Here is a 20,576-nt window from a genome sequence, read left to right on the forward strand (position 1 = left end):
AAGAATTTTATTCCTACTTGGATACTAAAACATTTAGTGATATTGATTATTTTTCTGGCCTAGCATTCTTAATTCTTGATCAACTTGAAGGAATCTGTGTTTATCGAAACATTTTTTCTTTTGCTAAGACTCATTGTGCTACAAGAATAGCAACGAACATGCTGTTTTTAGACTTAAATGGAGTAACCCATAATACATGTACTACAGTGTAATGCATTTTTTATAAACATATTTCACTTGGAATGTAGTTTACGCATTTCAGGCACACGAAAAAATTAAAGCACAGCTTTTAAGAACTGTTCAAAGGTAACTTAATGGAAATCCACAATATAAATACTTCATTTTCAGAATATTCACATTCATACTTTTAACACTCAAATTATGAAGATACTACAAATGATTAGTTATGTAATCAAAAATAAAAACATCCCACATAGTGAGCAAACACAAACTACGTAGAGAATTAACGTCAGGGGAGCTCAACCTGAAGTGAATTTAAAGGACGTATATCCTGCTTGTCCTTTCACCTCAGTTCCTTGCCCTCCTCTTTCATGTCTAAGGGAGTTCCTGAGTGGGTTTGCTACGTGTCAGTAATTGGCAAAATATAGCAACTATTTTTACACCAACTGGTCCACTCTTTAACCTACAATACATTTACATGAATTTAATGTTTTTCTTTTTTTCCCTCTCCTCATCACATCAAATTTCTTGTAGTGTTTATGGACTGTTTGACTTAGTAGCAACCTGTGCGTGAATAAAACCAGCCGCACTGACCCTTTTACATGAAAATGGAAAGTATAAATTCTGAAAATAAATTATGAATTCTAACTGTGCACTAGGCCCGTCAGTCTTGCCGACACAGTGCAGTAAAAAAGCCTTCAGCAAAAGGGGAAAACATTTACTGAGCCCCCAAAGACAACAGGAAAACAAGTTAGAACTATAAGAGCAGTTCTTAATTCTCTTCTCGACATCTGGTTTCCGGCAAAACATCAATAAGGTCATGATTTGAGACTACTCTAGCCCACTACCACATTAGTTTTTGCCATATAATGCAGAACTTTGGCAATACAGCAAAATACAGAAGTAACAAAAACAAGTGCAGTGCAAAAACTCCAATAACAAACTGGCTAAAAATTCTCTGACATAACAAGGACACCAGGATTACAGTGACAAAACACAATCCATTTTATTTTGATAGATATCTGCACACTGACGATTATAAAATAACTAGCGTAAAACTAATTAGAAAGATAAAGCCAGGACCAAGACAAATGAAGATACTATGGGTTAAATTTCAAATGCAGTTATATTAACCTGGATTTAAGAAAAACTTATCTAAAACCCAGGCATTAACAATTCTGTAAGAATGTACAAAGTTTAGAGTCTCAAATCTACTGGGGCAAACATGTTTCTTTTACACAAATTACTCAAAAGAATATGTTTGTATCATAAGCATACATCACTTTCATAAAAGCAATGTGATTAATTATATCTATTTCTCCATGTTAAAACACAAGATCAAAGTGAATGAAATAGAACAGTTTCAAACTGAAGGGAATTCACTTATTCTTGTGTCACCTTGTACTAAGGGGTCATCCTTTTTTTTTTTTTTTTTTTGCATCATCTACTTTCTTCACCCCAAGAGGTATGCTGGCAAAGGTCATCATTTTTAGTTTTTCACCTTGTACTTACTGCAGAGGGGGGTGGGGGGTGGGGGGTGGGAAAGGTCTACTCTTGGTAGACTTGTGAAAATGCTGATGAAAATGGATGATCCCTAAAGCTACAAGTAATGGAATATGGAGCAGGAGCAACAAAAACTGACTGAATAGCAATTATTTTTCAAGAGACAGTTTGTTCATTTACAAAAGAAACAGCTACAGGAAACAACTTTATTTATAAAAAGTTTTATTTCTCTTAATTTCAAAAGCCAAAAATCACATAACCTGTGGACAAATTTCATTCTTGCTTCACGGCAACTTGAAAAATATGGTCATTCACAATTTATACTAACCATATTGTATATATCTTAAAACATTGTGAAACATGAAAATCAAAAGTGACCATTTACATCTTATTTGTTTATTCTGGTTTTTACTTTATCTTTTATTTTTTGTTTTATATCTTTTTATTTGAAATTATTTGAAACATGACACTGACTATCTAAAAAAAAGCAATGTTTCACATTTCATTAGCATGAAAATAGATACAGCAATACAAATGATAGGCATAAATATTCTATTTCTAACTTTCACTCTGCTTTTAAGATAATCCCTGCAGTGTTTCTATTCCTTTCCAAGTCATCCTGCGGCTAAAGCTTGTCAGAGACTTGAACATGATACAAACTAGACAAGACGGCCGAGTGAAAGCTAGAAATATCCAAACACTCCATGTGAATCCTGATAACAAGTCTGGATCCATTGGTTGTGGAGGCCAAGTGCTGCAGCACCCACCAAGGACTTGAGGAAGTTTAAAAATAAAAATGCATTACGCAAACAAACGGCACTTTCTTCTTTTAAAAGTCGAGGTGATAAATATCAGATTAATGTACGATGTTTTTGCTAATAATAGTTTTCTTCAATAGTTAATGATATTAACTTCCCTTTTTCCATAGGCCTTCCTTTCATAATGCAAGAGATTATTTGGAGCTTGTATGTCTTCCTAGAAATTGTCCAAATGAATGGAAGACTATTGCTGTCTATATCAATATGCTGTTTTATTTTTCTATGTATTTTCAGATCTGGAATAAACAAAATTTTGTTAACTGTTTGCAATGTAGATTATGAATATTCTTTTCAAAAAAGTACAAAGCAGTAAGTTGTTTTAGTCAGAATTAAGAATAACACTTGTGAAATCATCTGACTGTCACAATGACATAACTCAGAGTACTCAAAACTGAAGTACAAAACAAATAGGAAAACAACAGTTAAGAGGAATCATTTTCATCCCTGCTAAACACCTTAACACTCCATTTCAAAAAGAAGATCTTTGGTTGCTTCCTGCTGTTTCTAAGCCAGTCAGTTAAGAAAGAACATTAAAGATAAATGGCCTAGCGTAATCAGTGCAATCTCATAAGTTTAGATAAACAGGAACTAAAGGTCCAGACAACTTGGGGCCGTGATGTTGTACATCTAACATCCTCATTAGAGCAGGAATGTTACAAATCAAAAATTCTGTAGATTTTTCTTGGTACATTTTCACAGTTAAATACCAGTTACCTGAGGCAAGAGACATATATAATTTTTTTTTACAAGAAACAAAAACCAAACCATCTTAACACAATTAAAACAAATTATCAGGCCCATGAAAATACTTACCAGCTAATAGGTTAATTAACTGACATATGCATACAGAAAATTGTATGTAAAAGCAAGATGAGGTTTGGAAAAACTTACATCGTCAATTTCATCATCATCATCACAATCGTCAAACATGATGGTTTCATCATAATCATCTTCTAGTCCAGTATCATTGATTTTAGCTGAAAGCAAAGGAACATTTTATCACTTAAGACAATCAACTGGGTTGCAATTTATTTGTGATGTTGTATATGGTTCAAATAAATAGCACAAGCAGATATATACCATTAAAACAGTGGGTTATCAATGTTACTTTTAAAAAACTATGCACTCAAAGTCTCTGCATGAAGAAGTTGCTTTTCAAAATTATTGAAAGACCACTGAAAGCGGAACTCGGCATTTGGCGCTTTCCGTAGTATAAAATGATTAACCATGGTGGCAGTGACAGTAATGCAGAATGTGGGATAGCCAAGACCACATGTAGAGAAAACTCAAAACTAACATCAAACAGCACAAATTATGTAAGGATACAAATGTCAAGTTGTGTTTGACAAATTGGAGGAAATAACATATACTTCAGTAATACTAAGAGCAAATTAAAGCACCCAAGACAAACTGAATTAAACACTGCCCACATTACTACAGAAAACCAATGTATCTATCCCCCCTTCAACAGAAATCAATCATTTTCCAGTTTGAGCATTTCCTGTTGTGTCTGTATAATTCATCCAAATTATACAGATATTTTTCAGTATTTTTTAAAATAAAATAAGACTTCCCCGTATGTTTTTAGGTACTTTATTTTCTATACTACACAGACATAATATTTAAAGATAAATATTTATTTGTTATGGTTGCGTGTGTCAATATATCCATGTTCTTAGCTAGGGGAAAGCTTATAAATACCTGTTTCTGGTAGTTCTCCATATGCTTTCAAGTTTCTGGCCTCATCTGGTGTGTATTTTAGAATTACATCTGCTTTTCCATCTTGGTAATCTCGAAGTCCAAGAAGAATAATATCACCACCATTGATCCACACCTATGAGAAAATTTCAAATATCTTCATTATTTGCATAAACACACTAGATAAATGTTGTCAAATCAATCTAAAGCTTTGTAAACTGATATTGTGGTGAAAATATTGTAAAATTCCACAAAAAATAAACAAGCAAAAATATTGGCAGACTCGGGGTGTTTGGGTGGTGGTAGTGGCAAGGGTTAACACCCCTCCCCCACCCCCTTTTGCCATTTTACAAAAAAAAAAAAATCTCTTTCCTCAAGCGGGAAAAATTGACAAATCACACAGACAATTTCAAATACTACATCAAATCGTATAAATTTTGCCAAATTCAATACATACTAAGTAAGCTACTACCATTTTACGCAAATAAACAAACAAATAGATAAATAACAAAATAAAGAACCTTTTTCCTCAGTTTTCCACGAATATGGCAAAGTCTTTTTACACCATCAAAGCACAAGGCTTCTAACCTTCCATTCCCAAGCATCTTAGTGACTTGGGCATATTCTGGAAATGAAATGCGTTAGGTGAGCACTAAGCACCTTCAACACAATCAGTCTCAACAGACTCCAACAGAATCTTACAAACACATTTTACAAAATATCAGCATACAATGTGAAAACATTTTATTAGGGTTTATAAAATTAAATATAATTCATTTTCTATTAATTCAATAATTCTTCTTCAAATAAATGATACATTATTCTGTGTCCAGCTTTTAATGAAAAGTTTTTAATCAGGCATCTGTATCAGATGTTCAATTCTTCGAACAAATCATGCATGACCAAACAGTTCTCCTTTTTCCTGGTTTTAATAAGCTATTTAATAAACTTTACTTTTGTTGCACTGAATTTGGTATCAAAATTTCAATGCATTTGTGCAGTTAACGACTGGAAATTGAACTGTGCGACAAGTCTTAAAAATTGTCAAATAAACCTGACAGAACTTTGAAGCACAGAGCAGGGAAAACTGCAGAGTGCATTTAACACAAACAAATATAATATTTATTACACTGAAATTAAGACACCAATGCAGTATAAGGAAATGGCACAATGCTATTAATCTAACACTAATTTCACACATTTTGAGTCAAAACATTTATGGAGAACAAATAAGACCATGCTCTGTTAATCATGGCCATAATTCTGACATAAAAAGATTCTAAAATGTTAAGAATCTATTTTCTTAAGTTTTGACTTTAAAATCACCCAAAAATATTACTATTTACCATTCAGCAACATGTAATTATCAGAACTTCTTTATTACCTTGTCCATCTTCCTTGAACACCAACTCCCTTTTTTCATTTTCATTCTCATTTTTTCCTCTCCTCCTGTTTTTACCTCCCTTTCCTAAGAAATAAAATAGAAAGGTCTCCATGATGTTTAATACTGATATGTGAAGAAATGGAGATTGCTTACCTTTAACTCATTATTATACCTTCTGTTGAATTGCTGACTTATTGGCCGGGTTATTGTGTACTATATTAAAAAAAATATTATTTGTGTTTTGCACAAGGGTATTATTGGTCAAAGTGAATTCTAGCCCTCTGATAATCAGTATAATAAAAACAAACAGGACTCGGTCTCTTTGAGACTATGAAGAGCAGTGCCCAGTGAAAGCAAATAGGACCCTTGGCTTTGCGTAGGGGTCCCATTTCCTTTCATTGGGCACTATTCTTCATAGTTCCCTCAGGACTGTCTGCTATTTGTTTAATAATAAATTGCAAAGCCACTTAATTTTTTTTTTTTTTTTCACCAATTTTCTTTTTATCAAATTAAACCAAATAAAAGAATTCTGGTTCAATGATTATTATTTGTAAAGATATTTGAGACTCAAAAAGGATGCCACAGCTCTGAAGAACTTGATAAACATTAATTAATTCGTTTTTTTTTTTTTTTAATTTGGTCTAACACAGTCTGGTACCCATATCCCAATGATATGGTGATAAAAATTTCTTTGAATATTCTTATAAAATCACCATACAGAGATCTTTAAGAAAGAAATAAGGTGTGATAATAATGCACCTATGACAATCTATTAAAAACATGCAATATCCTATCTAAGCTTTTGATCCTTAATCCTATTTCAGGGATTTGAAAAAAAAAAACAACAAGATCCTAGGGTATGTGACGTCAGTTACATGTTAGAGATGGGTAATTTATTTATTATTATTATCATTTTATTTATTTATTTATTTATTTTTTTGTTAGATGATCTTTACAAAGATCGGCAAGGCATGTCTTACCCATTGTGAGTGGTGTATGGCATCATACTCATGCAAGATGATGTGACATAGTTTAGATCAATATACCACACTGTTGACTAACTTCCCATTGCTTATTAATATATAAAAAACTTTAAATAATTGAAATATATCAGTGGTACATATTAAAAATGCTTATTGTGTATGAAATATTTAAGACAATGAAATGTAAAGTGTCTACTTATTTTTACATTAGGTGTTATTGTGTGAGATAGCCCATCCTTCAGTGAAAGTAAACCTTGTGCCAAAGAAAAATTCCACAAAATGAGAGTGAGAATCAATATAAAAATTCGACCTTTTCCACAAAGTTTTGAACATAAACAATATGTGTGTATGTATTAGAAGAATGTAAAACACAAAAGAAAGCATCTCTTGCAGTTTCCAACTGATTTAAATTACCTTTTTATCAGTTTGATAATATTAAAGGAAAGTAAACTTCAAAGTAACCAAACCTCTGCACTTTCATCATCACGCTGTCGTTGAACATTGGTCTAGTAGGTTAATAAAACTTACATTGCACAACGTAATTTCCACAACAAAATAATGTCGGGTCATTCAATGAAAAAGTAAGTTCGTTTCACCAACATCGTGTAACTGATTAATGTTAATAAGCGGTCCTTCAACATGTGACAGTCTTACCTTTATTCTTTGGCATGATCTAAAACTGAAAACAAATTTCTTCAAATGAGATATTCAACCAAATACGTCAACAGAATGGTAAATTTCTGTCAGTCCATATGTGCTCTAGTCTCTAACACGCATGCGACAACATGATAGAGAATTGTGGGAAGACTTCCGTCTTATCTGGTGCATTTGATGATGTTTAAATGTTGGATAAAAACAAAAAAAAAACACCAGAAATTGGAGTATCTCACATAAGATTCTCCAAAAACTCGTAATAATTCTATGCATGTTTTCTGTTGCACAAAATAAGGAATTTTACTGTAAAACCAAATAAATTATACCAAGCACAACTTGGCGCCGAGGGCCTGGAATGTGTTAGATGAGATTAAACAGGGTCAGGTCAAACAAAATGGGTAAATATGATGATTAAATATTTCATATTGATGACTTTTTTTCGCAACATTGAGCATGGTGAGGCAACGAGGCCATGACATTATCAGAGGAAAGGTACCCTTTGTACGCACGAACGGTAAACTATTATAAAGAAGTACAGAAATGCTAAACAAGGTGTTTAAACGGCCCTAGGTGTGGGTTGGCAGGATTACATGTAGGTCGCAGTGAATCATACAGGAATCAGGATATTTAGCGGTGATTTTTCTGACCAAGCCACCGATGATTTATTGGGTCACTCATCATTGCAACTAAAGGAAGAAAAGGTAAGATACCTTAGGTTTGTCAGTTTTTTGGTAGATTACACGAGTTTTTCATATTTAAAGAGGAACGAATTTTATAACAGAACTTCCTTGTTGGTATCCAATGAAAGGTCTTTGTCGAAAGTCCGTTGTTGAGCTTGGTTTACCAGTAACGTATCCATTTACATACTGTTTTGAGAAGGAGACATAGGTGTGATTTTGTGATATACCTGGTTTGATATCCATGTAAGCCACTATCTTACTGTTTATATGGTCAGATTTTTTCAAATGACTTAATATGAACATTTATACAGTAGATGTTGAAAAATATGAACATTTGTAGATGTTGAAATGTACAAAGTACAGTGTCCTTGTGTGGTATAGTATACAGGGGTACAGTGCAACTCAGATTAGGAACTGGAAGCCCAGTCCATTTTTAAAATTGATTCCCAAACATTCGTAAAATGATATGTGATTTAGACCTTGAGGTCGATATTTGGGCATGAAATCATGGCCTGCATAAAACTCACATGTAATATAACAAGCCATCGATGATGGTTAGATCAATTACTAGGGAGAGTTCAGATAAACCTATCTCCTCTACCAGCAAGGAGGTACATGTAATTAGGGGTGGATTGAGGCTGTTTTCTGGAAGACTGCGGAAGACTGTCAGATTTTCAAGTTTACATCGACGGGTATCTAATTTTTTTCTCGGTCAAAAATGAAGGATGGATCAACAAAAATAATTTGGAAGACTGTCAGAAAACATCTCTGGATCTGCCCCTGCTATCGTACCTGTTCCATTTTGGAAGCTCTTTCACTCTTGAAAAGAGGCAATGTCTGACAATTAATTAAGCTGATAACACTGAATGCACTATAGTTTCATCATGGATGGAGTTTCACAGCCCATTTCCTTATTCATATACTAATAGGTATAGAAATCTTTGTATCATTGTACCTGTGACAGTGCAGGCCAGTGACCTCACCGGTTGACACGTAAGGTGCAAATGGCAAGGCTGTATATTATGAGGTATATTTTCTATTTCATACTTTTCTCTGAACATTATGAATGGTCAGTTTTGATAAAATCAGTGATTAAAGGAGATTCTCTGTTTGTTGATGTTTGGTATATAAAAATGTGCATTGTTACATAACGGGCACAGATTTTTTTATAACACTTCAGACTGAATTAGGGTTCAATAAAGTATACTGTATACTGGAAAGGCTGACAATGGTGGTGTCATTCTTTCGTCATGGTTGTCAACTCTATGCATTTATGCATATTCTACACATATTTTGTATTGTTTCCCTTTGTTATCACCTGGGTGTTATACTATTGTTAATAATATGTGCATGATCTGTGTAAGTAGAACGCTATACAAAAGAACTGAGGTAACCTTGATTTGGCAGAATAAGAGATGCACAGTACACAATGAATATGATTGCTGATGCACAAATATATATATATAATACAACCTGTAAATTACCCTTGCAAGTTGATTACAGCCACCTTCTTCATGGTTATTCCATAGTCTCCTTGCTGATTATTGAACCATACTTAATGGAAGGGATTCATGCCTTTTTTTTTTCAAAAAATTATGAAAGAGCTCAGGGGGTGACAAGTTTACAACAGTTTTTAACAAAGTTGTCTAAAAAGTTAAAACATAAATTGCATTCCAAAATGTCTGTTTCCACTGTATTTCATATTGTGGACTTAATTTTTTTTCAAATATTCTTTTTTATTTTGTTTAAAATATAATTATTTTTTTAAGAGATAGCCTCATAGATTATTTGTGGTTATTCAAACATTTCCATTTGTTACAACACAAACTGTATTTGATAAATAACAAAACTTAAATTTCTAAACTGCTTTGCTTGTGTCAAGTTTTTTTCTGTTAAAATTGCTTTGCTTGTGTCAAGTTTTTTTCTGTTACTAGAGTGCATACAAACAAGTAATCGCATGTTGTATGCTGCAAAATGAAACATGTTCACGTGATGTAGTATGATGTGCAGCTTACAAAAGCAATGGGATATCATATCATACTAAACAGCACACTTATTTAACACTTACTTATCTGTAAAAGAAAGTACACTTGTCACATTTGCAGTCTGCCTATTTATTTTCACTGATCATGAATTTTTCTTCTGAAGTCACGAAAAGCATGCTATTAATTTGAGCTTTTCTTCATTCAGTCATGACTTTGTTATTTTTATCTCATGCTTAAATCTAAGACCCCATTCACATAGACACCATCAGACTACGTAGATCGATCCAACTCTGTGTGGACTCTTGCTGGTTGCAATTAGCTTAACTGAATAACACACCTCCTAGAACACAGAAAAGCTGGTGATTTAATGTGTACATTGAAAACAAGAGGAGGCATATCATTCTGTTAAGCTGATTGCACTCAGCGAGAGTCCCAGCAGAGTTGGATCGATTTACGTAGGTTGATGGTGTTTATGGGAATGGGGTCAAACTATACTTTATCCTGGATAATCTTACACAGCTCATAAATGCAAGTTTAACATTTTTTGTTTTACTGTACAGCTTTATACCAAACCATCATCTTTGCTCTCAGTTGTTTTGTGCAGTTTGGCACACTCATTTATCCATATCTGGTGAAAAAATGCATAAAATTTAGACAATTTCCCATTGTTAAGTGGGATGTAAAGACATGCAAATACCACAGAGAAATGTTTTTCATGTGCTAGATTGCAGCCAAAGAATCATTACCACCTTTTATTATGTAAGCATGCATGCATTTGGACTTATGAACTTTCCTTTTTTCCAGCCCATTGGAATATTACATTTTGTACCAGACAGAAAGGGAATTCAGACAAGAAGAAATTTGAATCTCTACAGACGTTTGAAGCATAAACAGTTATTTAAAGAAAATAGTGAATATTGGTTACTAGTACTAGTTCACATTTGACAAATACAGATGAATTCTCCAACAGTGTTTTGGAAGACTATGTGATTGACTGTACATGGATGGAAGTGCCAATAGAGCCAGCCTTAGCCCAGGTGTGGTGTCCAGGGACTCTTGTTATGATTCTGAGGGGTCTCCTCCTGGAAGCAGGCGGGGGAGCGTGGAGGGGGTCACCCCCAGTAGCAAAGGAAACAGAACTGTCGCAGCGGATTTCCCCAGCACAGGGAAGGATGTTGCCAGGAGTGGGGACCACAGGTGGTCATCAGATTTGCCAGAGTTGCAACACAGAGAGGCACCTATCATGGATTTTGACTCCTCATCCAGTCTCTTAACCAAGCCTGCAGGAGCTGCTGGTGACAATGTACACGCACCCAACAGGACACCTCCTTCTAGTCAAGACTATATGGGGAGACTGGAGTACGTGATAAAACTGGGTTACACTGAGGACAAGATGAGGACTGTGTTGAGCAGAGTTGGAAATGATGTAAGTAACGATGTTCTCCTGTCAGAACTGATAAAACTAGGATCATGTCAGGGTGTTCCAAAGGATGAGGAGGAAGAAGAAGAATACTTGGATAGTTACCAGGAGTCTGACAGGTTGGACAGTGGACACTTACCTAGTAAAGATGACCCCAATGGAGGTTTGCCGCCTGGGCTTCTTAATGATCCAGACAACACTTCCAACCTTAGGCCCATTGTGGTGGATGGCAGTAATGTTGCTATGAGGTAATTATTTACCATGCTTAATTTTCTTTGGTCAGTGGTGACATTTATTTTTTTCTATTTTTTATTTAATATATTTATTATTGATGATTTTATTTGTTTATTTGTTTATTTTGAGGTTTGGAGAAACCAGGTTTTGCCGTTACTGCAAAATCTATCTAATCTCAATTAAAAGCCTGTATGGTTTTAAAAGTCAATAACTACCCTATTCACTGACAAGATTGGCCTGGTGCATTTTTTCTCCCTTTCTTACAATCACATTTGTCACTAAAATATATTTGATAACAACCATTTGTTACACAGTTAACAAGTTTTTGAAAATTGGGAACTCTTATTTAGCACTTTAAAATAATTATCTCATAAAGGGAGGTTTCTTTGATATTCCTTATAGTCAATATTTGATCAAGGTTTGAAAGATTTTTGCTGACAAATGATTTATGCTCTTGGCCACATAAAAGGTCACAGACCAGGAAAAGTCCTTGATATATGTGTGCACAATGATATAGAAATGGATACTAGTTCAAGCGTATGCACTATGAGTCCATTTGCACCTTAGTTTGAAATCTATTTAATATAGGAAAGGAGATGGCCTTCTAGGGACACATTACTGTTTTGCCTTTATTGCCAGGTTCACCTATATTGGCATGTAAAATTCTCATCGAAAATTATTTTTGCTTGTTGAGCTTATTTATTTTTTGTGCTGTAATTTTCGTTAAAAATGTTTTTTGTTCAGTGAAAGAGTTAGATGATTGGCTTAAACAGAAATGGAATAACAAAAATGTGTTTTATTCTGTAAATACTAGTTTTCCTCCCTCTTATTCCCAAATATTTTTTCTAACAGCATACACAAAATATGTAATGAATTTTAAAAGGAATTAAATTTTAGATTTTCAACTGATTTATGTACCTAGTCATTTTGTAGTTTGGAATTTCCATTAATTTTTAATGACATAAATAAAGATATATTCCTAGAAATGACAATTATTGCAATTCTCAGTGACTTCTAATTCTTTATTTCGGCCTACATGTTTTTACCTTAGTAATGTTGCACCACATTTGTGCCTATAAGATATTAGAATTATTCTGAACTGGAATGGTTCGGAATAAATTGCTCTATGAAAAGAAAAATATTCATATATTTTAACTTATGTATGGTTAATCCAGGTGGAAACTAATCTTATCTCACATATAAACTAGAATTAAGGCTACCTTATTTAATTTATTACAGTCACGGCAACAAGGAAGTATTTTCTTGTCGGGGAATTCAGCTTGTGGTGGATTGGTTTCATGAAAGGGGGCATCAGGATATTACTGTATTTGTTCCACAGTGGAGGAAGGAAAGTTCTAGACATATGTCACCAATAGAAGGTTGGTATATCCTTTTAAATAATTATAATAATAATTATAATTTTAAAACAAAAGATTCAAATACAGTGTATGGGATTGGGCTTGAGATTGAATACAGAACATAATAATTTGTTGGATTTTTTCAGTTTTTATTTACTGTCTTTAAAGAGTCATAAGTTAACTAAACGCCAAACATCAAAATATTGTATATGGGCATTTCCGGCAAATGGTAAAACCTCAACATAAAATTTTCAAAATTGCTTGAGAATCTAACAAAGGGTGTCATTTAAAAGCAGAACAGTTGAAGTTTTTGCAACTACTGGAGTTTTTAGGATATCTTTTGATTTTTGTTAAGAAAAATTATGTCAAATGTGGTCCTTTTTATAGATTATTTTTCATGATCCAGTTAACAAATTTAAATTGTGAAAATCTTAATCTTAAAATACATTAACAAACTTTTGTAGTATACATTAACAATTGGCACATGTCTAAATTCAACAGAAAAGAAAAAAATTGATGAAGCTCTTAATGTTTAAAAAAAATTTGGCAAGCTTTTGGTGTGCAGGTCAATGTACGTCTGTTACAGAAAATACACTTTTTTTAGGTCGTACTAGTACGTCTGATACAGCAAAATGTATGTCTGTAACATCAAACAAAGTGTTCTAGCTCAGTAGTTTCAATCAATCTCTTAACTTGTCCTGGCATTTTATCAACCTTAACATCTTTTTTGCAATATATATTTTTTTCAAAATATTTGGACTGCAAACTTCACAGAGTTTTTGAGATGAATAAAGCAAGTTGAAAAATCTCATTTGTACGCATACGTCCATTACGGGGGTGTTTTCAGAATGCTACACAGCCATGCAGAGGAGTTGAATCCTATTACTTCATATGGTTATATAACCAACTAAGATACACATATAGGCCACAAGAAATTGGCTCCAAATGTGCAGGATTTTGTGCTGTGCACTGCCAAAGTGTGCAAAATGTACATCCGTATCGCTGGAATTGCCCATATTAAAATGGTGAAATGACTATATTAAGCATTGGTAGAAATTTCTATGTTTAAAAGTCTTGTAACAGGCCTGAGGACATTACTATTTGAAGATTTTATACCACTGAGATCCCATGAATTTCCTCTTTAAAAATCCATCCTCTTTCAGTATTTATTTCATTTAAACTTTCTTCTTCTTGTACATGTACATGTAGATACACAATATAGTTTTGTGTTTATAAATGGTTACAAGTCTTTCTTATCCATGTATAACTTTTGTTTTTAGACCAGGAAATATTAATACAGCTTGAAAAGGAAAAGGTGCTTGTTTTCACTCCTGCACGTAGGATTCAAGGGAAAAGAGTGGTTTGTTATGATGACCGTTATGTTATCAAATTGGCAGCAGAGACAGATGCCATTGTTGTCTCTAATGACAACTATAGAGATTTGCTGAATGAGAACCCAGAATTCAAAAAAGTGATAGAGGAGAGGTTGCTGATGTATTCTTTTGTCAATGACAGGTAAGATGCATGTTTTAATGCGGTATTGCATGCAGTGCTCAGTCAGTAATGATTGGAAGTTTGATTACAAGTTATAGATGGTTAATACACAAAGTGGCATTGTTGTTTTCACGCAGATATAGGGGACATTTGCATGTGAAGGTGTGTTTCAACTTATTTTGATGCCAAAGAGTCAATTTCATATGATAGAAATGTCAATTTTCCTATGCATCTGTCCATTACTTTAATGCTCGACCTAAAACTTAAGAATGAAAGCTGTCTGCCTGTAGAGAAGTGAGATACGCAAATTACCGAAAGTTGTCAAGTTTGAATATAATTTCTAGCAGCTGATTGTGCAAATATGATAACACATGAATTTTGTACAAACTTGAACTTAAAAAAAAAAACAGATTTAAGCGTCATGTTTTCATTGTTTGCCAAATTAACTAGTGTTTCTCTAATTATCATAACTATTGTTTGTTTTGATATATTGAGTTTAAGTTGTAATATTTAAGAAGAATTGTTTTGTTGTTATTATACATAGTTACAGTGTTTTTTTTAACAAAAGTAAAATAAACTACATGTAGAACTAGTATCTAAATCATCACATTTTGTATTCCTACATTAAAAGCTGATACCAGTTTGTTCACCTTGATATCTTTGTAGTTGCAAGTAATACTTCATTATTTCTTGCTTAAGATATATTTATTTAAAGGTATCCTGTCCAAGTTTTTCCCTCAAAATGAAATTTTGAAAAAAAAAAGTAATTTTTCCTACTTATGAGTCATATTGCTCAGCCTGTTCTGCCCTGTGGGTTTGATGATTTATACCATTTTTGATTAAATGATATAGTTCTGAATGGCTGGCCTGTCATTTAAACTGCAGTGTCTTCCTTTACCTTTTAAATTGACATATTGACATCAGTTTACTGAGGTACTTCAGTTGTATGGTTTTAATGTCTGATTTGGACATGACAAGTAGCTTTGCAGGATATGTACATGTAGACATAAAAAAAATGAAAATATGAAAAATTAGATTTTTTTTCAAATGTGTACAGTTTACCCTTACTAGTAACTGATGACAGAAGTGGCAGTGTAAAAACATATTAACCACAATGTCCTATGATTATCATGTGATAAGAGGAAAGGAATGCTTACATATGTATAATCTAACTTCTGTGTGTGACAATAACACAGCAGTAATGTGGTTTTTTCATGTCCTTAAGTCACACCATTTGTACATATTAGACCCAAAACTACTTTATTTTTAGTCAAACCTTGTGCATTTTTTTTAATGAATTGATATATCATAGCTTGTGGTGGCATATATGCCAAAAGTAAGAAGTAAGAAATTTTATTCAAAATTATTGCTGATTATATATTTTTTATTATGTCTGCATTGTTTTCTTCCATTGAATTGAGCTGAATTATATACTTCTGGATATTTTTTATCTGTTCAAAAGCTGTTGTAGATCTCTGTAAATCCCATTTAAACTGAAAACCTGGCATTGGCTACTTTGCTTTGAACATATTTCTGTTCTGCCTGAATTATGTTCCCCTGAGTTTCAAAGTCTAACAAGCAATTTTCTGCACTTGCATATAATGTGTTGGTGTAAAGGAAACTACATTATGTTCAGAAAATCAGGGTGAAATTAGAGAAAAAAAGATGCGTGGTGGCATAGAGGTGAAAAATCATCATGCTACAGTTACTTATAGTTACCTTTGCATGTTATGGGTTTGCATGCAATTTGGATTTCATGTTAATTGTTACATGCATAAAGTTGCCTTTGTATTTATTCAATTATTACAACTAAGGGGTCACCCCTATAGCTGGTAAAGTAAACACTTTTTTTATCTTTCAGGATTTTAGTATAGCTTAAATATTTGACACACCTTAAGTTACGCTGTTCTAATTTTCTAGGTTTATGCCACCAGATGATCCTCTAGGCCGTCATGGACCTAGTCTGGAGAACTTCCTCTTAAAGGAACCCACACAACCAGAGCCACTGCCACCTCCATGCCCTTATGGAAAGCGGTGCACTTATGGCAATAAATGCAAGTACTATCACCCAGAAAGGGGCCTCCAGCCACAGAAATCCGTGACAGAAAAACTAGCAGAGCAAGCCAAGGTCAAGTTTCAGGAAGTGAAAGACAGAAGTACAAAGAGCAAAGAACACCAGCAAGGTAAATATGTATATTTTCATTGTGAGCTGGTGATCATTCATTGGATGAATATGTGTTCTTTCAAGGTTATTTTCATGTATTAATAGCATATGTACATAAGGATTAGGTATATGCTTTGATGAAAACTCTCATGATATGACTTATGCTGTTTACATCTGATATTAAAGAGTAATAGGGTCAGAGATCAGCAACTCGACAATTTGTGGTTTTTGAAGTTTTTAGGGACCAGCCTTTGCCCTTGCTTTTTAAGATATTTGCCAAATACGATACATGTATAAGCAATTGTACATTTTTACTAATTATCTTTATAATTTTATTCATAAAAACAAAGCAGTCAGGAGTTTATTCTCAGTTAACATGTATACATATGTATACATTTTTATTCAAATTTATATGTCATGTTTTTGAGGTTAAAAATTAAAAAGTCTCTTTTATCTCTCAGATGTGCCTCCCAAGAGGCCCCCAAAACCAAAGACCAGTGCATCACCAGGTGGCAGTAAGACACAGCTCCAGAGAACTAAGTCGCTCAGTGCTGAACAAGCTGCCCTCGCCATGCAGAATAAACCCCAGGAGTTAAACAGCCCCGTGCCTCCACCACGTCCACCCAAATCGTACAAAGAAACACTCGAAGGAAATGAAGAAGACAGACATTTTAAATCACCTTTTGAGGTGAATGATAGGCAAATGATAAGCCTGAAGAAAAAGGAAGACTATAATGATCTGTTAGATAAACATCGGAGAAAGGTTGAAGAAGCTGAAGCCATTGAGAGGGCTAATCGAGAAAAGCATAAGATTACTTTAGACGAGCCTCCCAAGGCAGAAGAAACTACCTTTAAAGCACTTGCTCCATATGCGCACACAAGTCTGCAGCCATCTCTGTCCGACCCACATAGATTGTTAGATGATGGTGGACAAGGACATTTAAGTTTGGCCAAAAAACTCTCTGATGAAGGAGACCAGATGAGGAGGCTGAGAGCCAGAGGCCAGTCTCCTGGTCAGTCTCCACTTGTTGATGATGCAAGAAATGCATCTCCCCCTGTTCCACCGTCTCGACCCTCAAAAGCTTCTCCTGGTCATAGGAAACTGGACCGACAATATTCTCTGGCGGGCGCAAATGACCCAAGAGTGCAGCAGCAAAATGTGACTTATTTATCGCAGCCGCTACAAAGCAGTTTGTACCAAGACAGGCCGCCTCAGAATGTTCATTATAGCATTGGTCGAGATGCAGATGAATATAGAATACAATCTCTGCCAGGCATGTCTGTTTCTCACTTGTCAGCTGAAATGGCTTTGCAGATAAATGATAATATGAACAGTCGCTCTTTGTCTCGTATGCCGAGTGCACCAGACACAAGTCCGAATACACTATCTACTGTGGCACAATCACTGAATCGGCAAAACAGTGCTTCGGACACACAACTCAACAGCCTTGTAGGCGAAGTGGACAAAATCAAATTGAAAACTAGAGGTACAATGGATTACCCATATAGGGATCAAAATGCTCAAGGTGTATGGCCAGGGACGAATATGTATGGTAATCAGTTAAGACCAGGTATACCACAGGCAGCCCATCAAGGATACCTGCCTCCACCTCCATTGTCAGGATATCCCCAACAGGGACACCATCCAGGATTTACCCAGCAAGGACAACACATGGGATTTACCCAGCAAGGACAACATCCAGGGTACCCTCAACAGGGCAGCCAGCAGCCAGGGTTTACTCAGCAAACCCAACAGCCAGGCTCAATATTAAATCCAAATCAGTCAGGTTTTGTAGATTCGCGGATGTGTATCCCCCCTCACCAACCCAATGAGCCATGTATGCCTCCCACATACTACAGCTACCCTCCTCCCCCTCCTTCACATTATGCTGCTCCCTTGCATCGTGTTGAGTCTTTCCCAGGTGCTGCTACTTCATACCAGTACCACCCCCCTCCCCCTCTCCCCCCTCGCCAGCACATACAACCCCATGTCACCCTGTCCCCACCTGGGCGCCAAGAGGCAGGTCACATCCCTATCTCTCCCAGTGATCCAAGGTTTACACTGTACTTCCATCTCTCTGGGCTGTTTCCGGCAGAGAAGGTGCTGGCAGTAATGGAGCAATTTCCTTTGGAGACAAATGCACAAAAGTTGTGTGAACATCTGGTGAAGATGTAAATGAGTTTTTTTTTTAAATGGTGATACCCCGGCTGCATATTTTTTGATCTGTTTAATGCAGTGCATTTAGAACTTTTTCAAAATTAAAAAAAAATGGGGAATAAGTCTGTATGCTGTTACTTACTGGTGCTTTTCCCCCCTATAAACAGGGTTTAATAAAAACCCGAGGCATTATTTCATTTTGATGAACAGAAAAGATTTTGTAATTGGTGGTGAAACTGACCCCCCCCCCCCCAAAAAAAAAAAAAAAAAAAAAAAAACTGCTTGCTGCCTTTGCACATTTTTTCTTTTAAGTGGGAACATTATTAAACTTAAAAATGGGTCATTTCACAAAAAAAAGTGAACATTTCAGTCATGTCAGTGATGCACACATTTTGTGCAATATTTGGACTTGCCCCATCATATTTCACTGTTTTATACTATTATAGTACCCTCCAGCATGGAAAGATATCAACAGTTACTCAAAAATAATATAAAACGGCAACCATTACGCGAAATGTATGGCACTGACATGACATAACTAATATGTTCACTTTTTTTTGTGATATGACCTAAAAAGATTTACAAAAAAAAAAAAAAAAAGATTGATTCTTTTCACTTAGATAACTGCCTTTAGGTAGAAGATGCCCAAATCTTAGTTTTCATTTAAATGAGATAATTTCTTTTTTTGATAATTTTGATATAGGTTTACACTAAAGAATCCCCATGTATAATGCTGTATTAGTTGGCTAGGGTTAGCCACATGGTTGTGCAGGAGATGCAGATTTGCTTTAGTCTAATGCAAGTTAAGGCTCTTATAGTTACTGGTTAACTAGTTCCATTGTGAAAAGTGATTATGTGGTGAAAATAATTTAATGATACGAGTGTATCTAGTAATTATTTGTAGTATCAAAAGCAAGAAGTATCACAGTTGGATATTTTAAGGTTATTGTGATGTTGCAAAAATTCAAAATTTTAAATTAGGTCTTTGGACATTATTACAGTTATATGCATTAGAAAGCTTTGAAAACCCTTAACTTCAGGAGCTAAAAGAAATCTGCTTTCTTCATGCCAGAGTTGTCACAAAATTTGTGACATATGTCAGTATGCCTAATTCAGTAGGCAATTTAATGTGTACAGTTAATTGTTATTGATGTTGTTAGCTTTGGTAGAAATTAGGCATATGATTTCACAGTAGATATATCAAGTAAAGACACTAAAGTCTTGCACATTTTATCCAGATATTGGAGCCATTTGAAATGTACTACTCATTTATTCTAATTAATAAGATTGATATTTCATTAATTATTATTAAGGTATATCTGAAGTTTGTGTTTGTTTGTTTGTATGTTATGTATTAAAATTCAAAGGACATGGTCAGCTTCAGGACATCTTTTGTCTTGGCCCACATGTAAACAATTGTACTTTTATAAAAGCTTCTTTGGTGTTAAAATGTCCTGTTAGGATAGATATTTATATAAATACAAATTTGCCCAACTCATCTGAAAAAAAAAATTCATACGTTTTCAATAAAAAACATTGTTACATATCACTCTTCAGGAAAAAAAATTGCTTAAAATTTTCATAATTGTGCAGATTTGTAATTTGTTTTTTATGTATATATGTACAAAATTCTTATGAATCTATTATTGGTATATAGATATATATTTATGTATTTGATGTAACTACGTATTCTTTAAAAAAGTTCTAAATGTGTTGGTTAAATACTAATTATAAGTGGTAAATGGTATTCAAATAAAAATTGCTTGTAAATTATCTGAAAATGTTTTAAGTTTTATTTCTGAATTCCATAACCAGAATTTTTGCTGTACTTCACCAAGTGTCATCAGGGAATCAAGAATCTTC

At 34.3% G+C, this 20,576-nt stretch overlaps 2 protein-coding genes across 3 annotated transcripts; one reads left to right on the plus strand and one right to left on the minus strand.

Annotated features, from left to right (window-relative positions):
* Positions 1-1,888: 1,888 nt before the first annotated feature.
* On the minus strand, positions 1,889-7,405 carry LOC106152325 (eukaryotic translation initiation factor 1A, Y-chromosomal). The gene is made up of 6 exons (XM_013525866.2): positions 7,221-7,405; positions 5,584-5,667; positions 4,721-4,824; positions 4,203-4,335; positions 3,393-3,478; positions 1,889-2,737 (listed from the first exon to the last, which is right to left on the minus strand). Exons 1-6 carry the CDS (start codon positions 7,234-7,236, stop codon positions 2,732-2,734), a joined length of 429 nt encoding a protein of 142 aa, XP_013381320.1. The 5' UTR covers positions 7,237-7,405; the 3' UTR covers positions 1,889-2,731.
* Positions 7,406-7,575: 170 nt separating this feature from the next.
* Positions 7,576-20,486, plus strand: LOC106164674 (uncharacterized). Of its 2 annotated transcripts, XR_015331692.1 has the most exons (7): positions 7,576-7,921; positions 10,690-11,553; positions 12,779-12,918; positions 14,178-14,412; positions 16,312-16,574; positions 17,017-18,839; positions 18,900-20,486. XR_015331692.1 is itself a non-coding variant. In XM_013542657.2 (6 exons), exons 2-6 carry the CDS (start codon positions 10,886-10,888, stop codon positions 18,729-18,731), a joined length of 3,021 nt encoding a protein of 1,006 aa, XP_013398111.2. In that variant the 5' UTR covers positions 7,576-7,921; positions 10,690-10,885; the 3' UTR covers positions 18,732-20,486. The 2 variants fall into 2 exon arrangements, 1 of the variants encoding a protein (XP_013398111.2); XM_013542657.2 differs by having other exon boundaries at positions 17,017-20,486.
* The last annotated feature ends 90 nt before the right edge of the window (positions 20,487-20,576 follow it).

The sequence above is a fragment of the Lingula anatina genome, chromosome 1, assembly GCF_051362555.1.
Source record: "Lingula anatina isolate TDL-2025a chromosome 1, LinAna3.0, whole genome shotgun sequence".
Taxonomy (NCBI): Eukaryota; Metazoa; Brachiopoda; class Lingulata; order Lingulida; family Lingulidae; genus Lingula; species Lingula anatina.

What these genes read in the sequence shown, in the direction of transcription:
- LOC106152325 (XM_013525866.2), bottom strand. An exon ending in GTTCAAGGAAGATGGACAAG is followed by an intron (nt 4,825 to 5,583) that starts GTAATAAAGAAG and finishes TTTCATTTCCAG; the next exon opens with AATATGCCCAAGTCACTAAG. An exon ending in GTGGAAAACTGAGGAAAAAG is followed by an intron (nt 4,336 to 4,720) that starts GTTCTTTATTTT and finishes ATTTTCTCATAG; the next exon opens with GTGTGGATCAATGGTGGTGA.
- LOC106164674 (XM_013542657.2), top strand. Translation starts at nt 10,886, where the DNA reads ATGGATGGAAGTGCCAATAGAGCCAGCCTTAGCCCAGGTGTGGTGTCC. An exon ending in GGCAGTAATGTTGCTATGAG is followed by an intron (nt 11,554 to 12,778) that starts GTAATTATTTAC and finishes AATTTATTACAG; the next exon opens with TCACGGCAACAAGGAAGTAT. An exon ending in GAGCAAAGAACACCAGCAAG is followed by an intron (nt 16,575 to 17,016) that starts GTAAATATGTAT and finishes TTTATCTCTCAG; the next exon opens with ATGTGCCTCCCAAGAGGCCC.